Source organism: Callithrix jacchus, chromosome 22 (assembly GCF_049354715.1).
Source record: "Callithrix jacchus isolate 240 chromosome 22, calJac240_pri, whole genome shotgun sequence".
Lineage (NCBI taxonomy): Eukaryota > Metazoa > Chordata > Mammalia > Primates > Cebidae > Callithrix > Callithrix jacchus.
Window position 1 is genome coordinate 14783015 of NC_133523.1, and position 11163 is coordinate 14794177.

The following is an 11163-nucleotide window of genomic DNA, read 5'->3' on the forward strand; positions in this document are numbered from 1 at the left end:
ACCACAGCACCTAGCTAATTTTTGTATTTTTGGTAGAGGCGGGATTTCACCATGTAGCCCAGGCTGGTCTTGAATTCCCAGGCTCAGGTGATCTGCCCACCTCGGCCTCCCACAGTGCTGGGATTGCAGGCTTGAGCCACCACACCCGGCTCAGTAGCTGCTTTATTAATTAGGGGTTTAGGATGGGAGCAAGGACTCTAAATGTGACATACCTACAGTGGAGGTGTCTGGGAAGGTTCCAAGGGGCTGGTCTTGGTTGCAGGAGTGAGCATTCCTTGGACCGACTGGGGCATAGATGGAAGCCCTGGGACAACCCCAGGTGGAGGGGCCGTGGGGTTCCCCAAATGTACAAGGTGGGATCCGGTATGAGGGGCACCTGGCTTCAAGCCCGCCCCTGCAAATGACTTGTGGCATGGCCTTAGGCAAGTCTGTCTCCTCCCTCCAAATGAGGGCGCGATCCTGCAGGGTTGTTATGGGGGTCAATGTCACGGCAGGGGGCAGATGCATCATAAACTGTAAAGTGCAGTGCCACCTCAGTGAATGACATTCCCACCCCTTCCCATCAGATGCCTCCTCTTGGCAGCTCTACTGAATCAGCCAGGAGTAAGTTTCAGTCCCTTTGATGACGCAGGGATTGAGGAATAAAAAGCAACTTGAGCCAGGTACGGTGGCTCACGCCTGTAATCCCAGCCCCTTGGGAGACTGAGGCGAGCAGATCACCTGAGGTTGGGAGTTTGAGACCAGCCTGGCCAACATGTCGAAACCCCATCTCTACTAAAAGTACAAAGGTTAGGCAGGCCTGGTGGTAGGTGCCTGTAATCCCAGCTACTGGGGACACTGAGGCAGGAGAGTCACTTGAACCCAGGAGGTAGAGGTTGCAGTGAGCTGAGATCATGACACTGCACTCCAGCCTAGGCTACAGAGTGAGACTCTCTCAGAAAAAAAAAAAAAAAAAGGCAACTTGGGCAGTCAAGGGTGAGGTTTGGCCTTCGGAGTGGGAGCCTCGGGTAGGACAGCATGGGCCCAATCTCCCCACCTCATCTCCGCCATGGACACCCACAACCAACAAGGTATTTCCAGGCTTCACAGTGAAGACGATCTAGGAGTCACCCCTTCCTTGTACAAACAGGGAGATCATGGCACAGAGAGGGTGTGGCCACACCCAGAGTCACACAGCAAAGTCAAAGATAAGATTCTAGGCTGCCTCCCTCCCATCTTCCAGTTTTAAGGTGGGAAAATGCGTCCTCCCAGCAGGCATGACTTGGTGACTTCTGTTTATTCCCAGAAACAAGAGTCCACAGCAGGTGAGGGGTCACCCTCCCTCCTGTAGCCCGGCTCCTCTGTGGCACCATCAGATTCGGATGTGGAAGGTGCTGTGTACAGAGAGAAAAGGACTCAGTGCCTTCAAGGAGTGGACAATCCCTCTTCCTCCTCTCCCTCAACATGCTCACGGGAAGTCCCTGGGTCAGGCAGGAAGGATGCCATGTGGACCCCTCAAACAACCCTAGGCAGGGGGACCCCCAGAGGGGTTGAGAGCACATGCCTTTCATTTTTTTATTTTATTTTATTTTTTTTGAGATGGAGTCTCACTCTGTCACCCAGGCTGGAGTGCAGTGGTGTGATCTCAGCTCACTGCAACCTCCGCCTCCAGGATTCAAGCAATTCTCATGCCTCAGCCTCCAGAGTAGCTGGGATTACGGGCACCTGCCATCACACCCAGTTAAAATTTGTATTTTCAGTAGAGACGGGGTTTCACCACGTTGGCGAGGCTGGCCTCGAATTCCTGACCTCAGGTGATCCACCCACCTCAGCCTCCCAAAGTGCTGGAATTACAGGCATGAGCCACCATGCCCGGCCAAGTTTTTTTTTTTAATTTTTAAAATGTATAAAATGTATTTATTTATTTTTGAGACAGGGTCTCACTCCGTAACCCAGGCTGGAGTCCATGTCACAATCAGAGCTCTCTGTGCCCTTGACCTCCTGGGCTCAAGCAATCCTCCCGCCTCAGCCTCCCAAGTAGCTGGAACTACAGGCATACACCACCATGCCTGGCTGTTTTTTTATTTTTATTATTTTGTAGATATGGGCTGTCCTTATGTTGCCCAGGTTGGTCTCAAGCTCCTGAGTTCAAGAGGTCCTCCCTGCTTAGCCTCCCAAAGTGCTGGGATTAAAGGGCGTGAACCACCACACCTGGTTGGAATATTATTGTTCTTTGATTTTTTCCCAACCTTTTGAAAATATAAAAGCCATTCTTAGCTCACAGGAGGTACAAGAGCAGGCTTCGGGGCAGATTAGCCTATCAGCCATTCTTTGCCCTGCAGTGGGGGTTGATTTTCCCCCAAGGCTGCCAAGTACAGTTGCACAGTCTTTTCACTGCAAATTGTTCAGGCAGTAAGGGCTGAAGTCCACATTCTCCTTGCTGAAAGACGTGCATCCAGGCCAGGCACAGTGGCCCATGCCTGTATTCCCAGCACTTTGGGAGGCCAAGGCGGGTGGATCATCTGAAGTCAGGAGTTTGAGACCAGCCTGGCCAATATAGTGAAACCCCATCTCTACTGAAAAATACAAAAATTAGCTGAGCGTGGTGGCACGCTCCTGTAATCCCAGCTACTCGGGAGACTGAGGCAGAGAATTGCTTGAACCTGGGAGGTAGAGGTTGCAGTGAGCTAAGATTGCACTCCAGCCTGGCGACAAGAGTGAGACTCCATTAAAAAAAAAAAAAAAAAAGCCGGGCGCAGTGGCTCAAGCCTGTAATCCCAGCACTTTGGGAGGCCGAGGTGGGTGGATCACGAGGTCAAGAGATCAAGACCATCGTGGTCAACATGGTGAAACCCCCATCTCTACTAAAAATACAAAAAATTAGCTGGGCATGGTGTTGCATGCCTGTAATCCCAGCTACTTGGGAGGCTGAGGCAGGAGAATTGCCTGAACCCAGGAGGCGTAGGTTGTGGTGAGCCGAGATCACGCCATTGCACTCCTGCCTGGGTAACAAGAGCAAAACTCCATCTCAAAAAAAAAAAAAAAAAAGAGGTGCATCCACCCGCAAGAGGTGCCTGGGGTCCCAAATTCTCCCCATTTCACAGATGCAAGGACTGAGACCAGGGAAATTGAGAAATTTCCCCAGTTGCAAAAGAACGAATAAAGGAATCTTCAGAAACAGTCTGCGAACTGTCTCCGTCAGAGCCCCGTCAGATGTGCACATGAACTGTGGACGTGGTGAAGAGCGTCACCTGAGGAAGTCTGGTGCCCGGAGGATCATGTTCTGGAAGTCTTCCAGGGACAGCCGCCCATCATGGTCCCCATCAGCCTCATCCAGCACCTTCTCGCACACCAGGCTCACCTCCTCGGCACTCAGCTCCCCCCGAGTCAGTTTGGTCACGGTCTGCTCCAGGTCCCACGCACAAATGTAGTCATCATTGTTAAAATCTGCAAAGCAAGACAGACAGGGAGTGCCAGCAGGTGGCAGGCAGGCTGGGCCGGCTGTGGGCACATACTGTGCCCATGTTACAGAAGGGGAAACTAGGGTTGGGTGGGTGACACATGCCTGTAATCCCAGCACTTTGGGAGGCTGAGGCAGGTGGATCACCTGAGGTCAGGAGTTTGAGACCAGCCTGGCCAACATAGTGAAACCCCATCTCTACTAAAAATACAAAAATTAGCCGGGCGTGACGGCAGGTGCCTGTAATCCCAGCTACTTGGGAGACTGAAGCAGGAGAATTACTTGAACCCAGGAGACGGAGGTTGCAGTGAGCTGAGATCGTGTCACTGTACTCTAGCCTGGGCGATAGAGCAAGACATCTCAAACAGACAAACAAACACACAAGGTGCCAGGCACTAAGGTAACTGCTTTTCTTTCATTCAGTCATTCAACAAATATTTACTGAGCCAGGCATGTAAGACATAGTGAGCAAAATAGATACTGTCAGTACCTTTGGGGTCAATAAGAAGTGAACAGGTCAGTGAACAAGAAATTAAGCAGCATTGCCTGGTGCTAGAAGAGAAATAGGATGGTGGGATTGGTGGGGTGAATGGGGAGAGGAGTACTTTCGACCTAGACTTCAAAGATAAGAAGGAGCCAGGGGGCCGGGCACGGTGGCTCACGCCTGTAATCCCAGCACTTTGAAAGGCTGAGGCAGGGGGATCATGAGATCAGAAGTTCAAGACCAGCCTAGGCAAGATAGTGAAACCCCGTCTCTAATAAAAATACAAAAATTAGCTGGGCACGGTGGCAGGCACCTGTAATCCCAGCTACTCAGGAGGCTGAGGCAGGAGAATTGCTTGAACCCAGGCAGCAGAGGTTGCAGTGAGCTGAGATCATGTCACTGCACTCCAGCCTGGGCGATAGAGTGAGACTCCATCTCAAACAAAACAAAACAAAACAAAAAAGAAGGAGCCAGGAGAGCCGGGCGCGGTGGCTCACACCTGTAATCCCAGCACTTTGGGAGGCCAAGGTGAGCAAATCACCTGAGGTCAGGAGTTCGAGACCAGCCTGGCCAACATGGTAGAACCCCATCTCTACTAAAAATACAAAAATTAGCCAGGCATGGTGGTGCATGCATGTAGTCCCAGCTACTCAGAAGACTGAGGCAGGAGAATCACTTGAACCTAGGAAGTGGAGGTTGCAGTGAGCCAAGATTGAGCCACTGCAATCCAGCCTGGGCAACAAGAGTGAAATTCCATCTCAAAAAAAAAAAATAAATAATATAAATAAATAAAGAAGGAACCAGGGGAAAGGTGTTCTAGGCAGAGAGTTTAGCAGAGGCAAAGGCCCAGAGGCCGAAAGAGTGTGGTGTGTTTGAGGAACAGCAAAGCCACTGTGGCTGGAATAGAGTTAGCAAAAAAATGAGGTGGGGAGGCATTGGAGTGGGGTGGAGGACCGGACCACACAGGGTCTCAAAGCCCTTGGGGAGATGTATGTGATGGAGGTGCCCCCCACCCAGTTCCCACTGTCCACCCCATGCTCATGATCCCCAACCCCGGGGCTGTGCACCTACCATAAATTTTAAAAGCATAGTAGGCCTTGAGGTCACGGGGAGCCATTTCGCTCATCACGGAAAACATGTCCAAAAAGTTATCTAAGGTCATGTGGCCATCCCCATCGTCAGAGAAGACCTGGGCGATCCTCTGGCGGAAGGGGTTATCCTGGGGAGAGAAAGGAAGCTGGGAGGCCATCTTCCGACACCCAGGGTCTCTAGGGCTCCATGTGGTTTCACTGTCAGCACCCATTTTATGGGAACCTCCAAGTACCCTCCGTCAAGACTCACTCTCTCCCACAGTTCCCGGACAGGACTTTGGACAACTCCACCTTCTTCTGCCCCTGTGGTCTGAGCAAACTTGACTCCCACTTCCAGCTCTTGGAGCAGCCATATTACCCAGGCAAGGCCAATCATAGAGTTCCATTCACCTGGCAACAGTGATTGGCTCTGGGATGGGCATGTAACTCAAATTAGCCAATCAGAGGCTGCCCTGGGACATTTTTCTGAAAAATTGGGAGGGAGAGGATCTGATTTCTGTTGCTTGCAGAGCTCACAGAAGCTAAAGCTGAGTGACTGAGAGGTCTTTTCACAGCCTCAAGAGGAGAGGCTCCCTGAGACTGAAACCTCTTCCAGGGAGAAGCCGAGAGATGGGGAAGATTCCTGAGCACATCATCAGAGCCCCTGGTTTCAGCCATGCCTGACACTGTCCCTGCCCCTGGATTTTTTTTGTTGTTGCTCAGGGGCGATCCATTCTGATCCAGTCCATTCTGTCCCTCTCAAATAAGGTTTTTGTCACTTCCAATAAAATCAATCCTACTCACAGTCACTCAATCCACGAGTTCCCCTCAAAGGCACAAATCATGTGTCAAACATCCTACTGAGAAAGCCTGCATTTAGCAGCTCCTGTTACAAAAAGAATTAACATTCTCTGAGTACTTGACATGCAACACACCCTGTACTGAGGTTTGTTTTTTGTTTGTTTGTTTTGAGACAGAGTCTCACTCTGTTGCCAGGCTGGAGTGCAGTGGTGCGATCTCCGTTCGCTGCAACCTCCACCTCCCAGGTTCAAGCAACTTTCCTGCCTCAGCCTCCCAAGTAGCTGGGACTACAGGGGTGTGCCACCATGCCCAGTTAACTTTTGTATTTTTAGTAGAGATGGGGTTTCAACATGTTGGCCAGGATGGACTCCATCTCTTGACCTCATGATCCACCCGCCTCGGCCTCCCAAAGTGCTGGGATTACAGACGTGAGCCACCACACTGGCGAGCTCTGGGTTTTAACGTTGCCTCTGTCGCATTGTAGCTGTGTGACCATGAACAAGTGTCTTAACCTCTCGGAGCCAGTTTTCTTATCTGTAAAATGAAGATAACTGCAACACCCACCTCATAAGAATGCAACGAGAGACATCTGTAGTAATTTTTCCCCTGCCTGTCCCATGGCCTGGGCATACCTTCAGCTCGGGCATGCTGCCAATGAGCTCGTAGGGCACCTTCACATCAGGACAGGTGGTATAGTCGAGGGGCACGAGCTGCGGGGCCAGGTCCTGGTACCGATGGAAGAGCCTGATGTGGGGAGAAAAAAGCTGAGAGAGGCTGGGGGCAGGGAGTAGGCAAGAGGCTTGTCCCTTTTTTGTTTTGTTTTGTTTGTTTGAGACGGAGTCTTGCTCTGTCGCCCAGGCTGGAGTGCAGTGCTTCGATCTCAGCTCACTGCAACCTCTGCCTCCTAGGTTCAAGCTATTCTCCTGCCTCAGCCCCCTGAATAGCTGAGATTACAGGTGCATCCCATCACGCCTGGCTAATTGTTTTGTATCTTTAGTAGAGATGGGTTTTCACCTTGTTGGTCAGGCTGGTCTCAAACTCTTGACCTTGGGTGATCCACTTGCTTTGGACTCCCAAAGTGCTGGGATTACAGGCCCGAGACACCGTGCCCAACCAAGTCCCTTCTCTTTCACATTCACAGCTGCCCACTGCAGACCAAGTGATACCAGGTCCTCAAGAACCCTCAGCCCTGGGCCTGGACCTCAAGCATACAGAGTCTGACACAGGCAACTCTACCTCCCTCGGGGCAGGACCAAGGTGCAGAGAGGGCCACAGGACACAGGGAGACTGGACTGGGGAAAGCAAGCTAGGGAGGAGAAGGGGGTTCCTGGAAGAGGGGACATTGGTGCTGGGCTTTGAAGCATGAGTAGGAGTTTATAAGGCAGATGAAGTTGGGAGAAGGGAGGGTGCTTATGGCCAGATCACAGCAAGCATTCAGACAATCCTACATAATTTACCATCTCTGGATATCATCATGTTATCAGCAAGATCCTGCCTCCAAAGATACCCTCATTTGTTTTCTTTTTCTTTCTTTCTTTTCTTTCTTTCTTTTTTTTCTTTCTTTCTCTCTCTTTTTTCTTTCTTCCTATTTCCTTCTTTCCTTCCTCCCTCCCTCCCTCCCTCCCTTCCTCTCTTCTTTCTTTCTTTCATGAAGTTTTCCTTTTGTTGCCTGGGGTAGAATGCAATGGTGTGATCTCAGCTCACCTCAACCTCCGCCTCCTGGGTTCAAGCGATTCTCCTGCCTCAGCTTCCTGAGTAGCTGGGATTACAGGCATGCGCCACCATGCCCAGCTAATTTTTTTTTTTTTTTTTTTTTTTTGGTATTTTTAGTAGAGACAGTGTTTCTCCATGTTGGTCAGGCTGGTCTCAAATTCCCTACTTCAGATGATCCGCCTGCCTCGGCTCCCAAAGTGCTGAAATTACAGGTGTGAGCTGCTGCGCCCGGCTGGTACCCTCATTTTCATATCTTCCCTTCCCCTCCTCATAATGGGAGGAAGGAGCTGGGTGCAGTGGCTCACTCCTGTAATCCCAGCACTTTGGGAGGTCAAGGCAGGAGGATCACCTGAGGTCAGGAGTTCGAGACCAGCCTGGCCAACATGGGAAATCCCATCTTTACTAAAAATACAAAAAAATTAGCTGGGCGTGGCGTCCGGTACCTGTAATCCTAGCTACTTGGGAGACTGAGGCAGAGAATCACTTGAACCCAGGAGGCAGAGGTTGCAGTGAACCAAGATCGTGCCATGGCACTCCACCCTGGGCAACAGGAACAAGACTCCATCTCGAAAAAAAAAATGGGAGGAAGGGTTTCCTCAATGGGACAGAGCAGAGGCAAACAGCTAATATTCACGTTTTTCTAAAGGGCTGACTAAAGGCATTTTCTAAATAACTGAATACCACACACACTATCTAGACTGTAAGGCCAGTTCTTCACTCAAATGCCCTCACCTGCTGACGCCATCCCTTCATGAGGGCATGCTGAGCGGCAACCTTGCAGAGACCATCCTTGGTGGGTCTGAGGTCCCCAAGCTGCTGGGGACTGTCTCTGAGAGAGACATGAGTCCCTGGGTCATAGGATGAGTAGGAACTCGGTGAAGGTGGAATAGGGAGACCGGGAACGTCCATCCTGACCACCCAGTTCCCTATCGGGATCCCCTCAGGGAACACCCTGGCTTTAGGTTTCTGTGTGGCTTTGAGCAGGTTCCTCTCCCGCTCTTTGCCTTGGTTATTCTGGCTGACAAGCAAGAAGCTTGGGACAGATGAAACGTCAGTCAACCTTCAACCTCCTTGGGACTCTGCCCATCTACCCTTCTTTCTGGGGTCAACATCGCCCTGCCTGAGCCTCAGTTTCCCCATCAGTAATTTGATCGTGATGGCCAAGGTAACCCTGCAAGCTGTCCTCACCCAGACAATGGGGCTCACTAGTAAAAGGTGTGGCCATCAATAATGGATGTCCTGTGACTACACACATGGGGCCTTGGCCCCGATCACACTGCAGCCGAACCCTGCCCAGCTTGGGTTTCACAGCTCCGAGTTCATGGGTCGGGGCCTCTGGACAATGGCCCTACAGGCCTAGTGATGATGTGGGATACTCATCCGTGCCCATCCTGCTGGGTCACGCCAGGGACCTGCAGCCACCTTGGGCCGCCTCCCCACACCCTCACCTATGCCAACTCCACAACCCAGAGCGGGCTCTGGACTTTGCACCTGGGCTCCGAGCCTCCAGAGAATCTCTCTCTCTCTCTCTCTCTCTCTCTCTCTTTCTTTCTCTTTCTCTCTCTCTTTCTTTCTTTCTCCCTTCTTCCTTCCTCCCTCCCTCCCTCCTTTCCTTCCTTCCTTCCTTCCTTCCTTCCTTCCTTTCCTCCCCTCCCCTTCTCTCCCTTTCCTTTCCCTTCCCTTCCTTCCAGGCTGGACTACAGTGATGCAACCTCAGCTCACTGCGATCTCTACCTCCCAGGTCTCGGTTCAAGCAATTCTCCTGCCTCACCCTCCCTAGTAGCTGGGACTACAGGCGCACACCACCAGGTCCAGCTGATTTTCGTATTTTTAGTAGAGACAGGGTTCACCATGTTGGCCAGGATGGTTTCAATCTGACCTCATGATCTACCCGCCTCGGCCTCCCAACGTGCTGGGACTACAGGTGTGAGCCACTGTGTCAGGCTGCAGTGCGGTAGCACAATCTAAGCTCCCTGCAACCTTGGCCTCCCGAGTTCAAGTGATTCTCCTGCCTCAGCCTCCCAAGTAGCTGGGATTACAGGCACCCGTAACCACACCTGGCTGATTTTTGTGTTATTAGTAGAGACAGAGTTTCACCATGTTGGCCAGGCTGATCTGGAACTCCTGACCTCAGGTGATCCACCCGTCTTGGCCTCCCAAAGTGTTGGGATTACAGGCGTGAGCCACTGCGTCCAGCCTCAGGAGAATCTTTCTAACATGCTGATGGTCTCTCTCCTGCTCACACACATGCTCCACAGCTCCCAAGCCCAAGCTCATAAGCCTAGAGACTGGGACAATATGACAAGATGGAACTTTTCAGCTCTTCTGTCTCTGCCTCCATCCACTGACCACACCTGTGCCCCTTCCCCATTTGAGTCCCATCAAATTGGAAATACCAGTTGGGCATGGTGGCTCACATCTGTAATCCCAGCACTTTGGGAGACTGAGGCAGGAGGATTGATTGAGCCCAGGAGTTTAAGACCAGCCTGGGTCTCACATGGTGAGACTCCCATCTCTACAAAAAAAAAAACACAAAAATGAGCCACACATGGTGGTGCACCCCTCAAGTAGTAGTCCCAGCTACTTGAGGGGGAGAATCAACTGAGCTTGGGAGATCAAGGCTACCATGAGCCCTGATTGCAGTACTGCACTCCAGCCTAGGCAACAGAGACCCTGTCTCAAAGAAGAGAGATTGAGAGAGAGAGAGAGAGAGAGAGGGAGGGAGGGAGGGAGGGAGAAAGAAAGGAAAGAAAGAAGAAAGGAAGGAAGGAAGGAAGGAGGAGAGAGAGAGAAAAAGAAAGGAAAGGAAGGAAGGAAGAAAAAAAGAAGGAAAGAAAGAAAGGAGGAAGGAAGGGAGGGAGGGAAAAAAGAAAATGTACACACACACACACCCAAATTGCAAATATCCTCCAGCAATGACTAGAAAGTTGATTTTCCAGATCTTCGCTCCCTTCCTCCCTGGACTGACCTCATGATCTCCTTCCTCGTGAAGAATGTGCAGTCCTGCGGAGAGAGGTGTTGTCTTAACCCGAACCCTGCCACTGGGGCCTCCTTCCCCCACCTCCTCCCTCATCCCACACTCAACACACAGAAGGCCCGGTGCCGCCACACACAGAGCCCAACCAGGAACCCTGGTGGATGGTATACCCGGATGAAGGGATTCTGTTCCCATTTCCCAGACTGGGAAACCAAAGCTGTCAAACCCACTGAGGACCAATCCTGTCCCCCCCTACCTGATATGCTTCCAGCTGCTCATGAGTGAAGACCGTCTGCTTGCTGCCCATGGTATGAGCCACACCCCAGGCTCCAGGATGCACCCCTTAAGCCCCAGCTTCCTCGGAGCCACACGGGTTGCCAGGCTGTTGTGTACCAGTGACTGGGCAAATCTCCCTGCCCTGGCTGTCACCTGCCCACCCATGTCGTCACCCCCTGCTTGATGAGACTCAAATTACAGGCTCTCTGGACTGCAGCCTGAATGTGTCCACGGGTGAGGATAAGGGCTATGGGATGTCACAGAGAAGCCCTCCGTGGGGAGACCACACCTGCCACCACCAGGTGAGGCTGGGGGTATGGGGCTCATTCAAGGGACAGGCAGGATGTGTGGAGGGACTATGGGCACACCCCAGCTCAAATTCCAGCTCTCTGTCCACTGGCTA

General features: G+C 51.7%; 1 protein-coding gene across 1 annotated transcript; it reads right to left on the minus strand.

Moving 5' to 3' along the window:
* Positions 1-1257: 1257 nt before the first annotated feature.
* Positions 1258-10881, minus strand: CIB3 (calcium and integrin binding family member 3). Its single transcript, XM_002761861.7, has 6 exons — positions 10741-10881; positions 10476-10510; positions 6427-6538; positions 4995-5142; positions 3231-3426; positions 1258-1373 (listed from the first exon to the last, which is right to left on the minus strand). Exons 1-6 carry the CDS (start codon positions 10789-10791, stop codon positions 1352-1354), a joined length of 564 nt encoding a protein of 187 aa, XP_002761907.4. The 5' UTR covers positions 10792-10881; the 3' UTR covers positions 1258-1351.
* Positions 10882-11163: the final 282 nt, after the last annotated feature.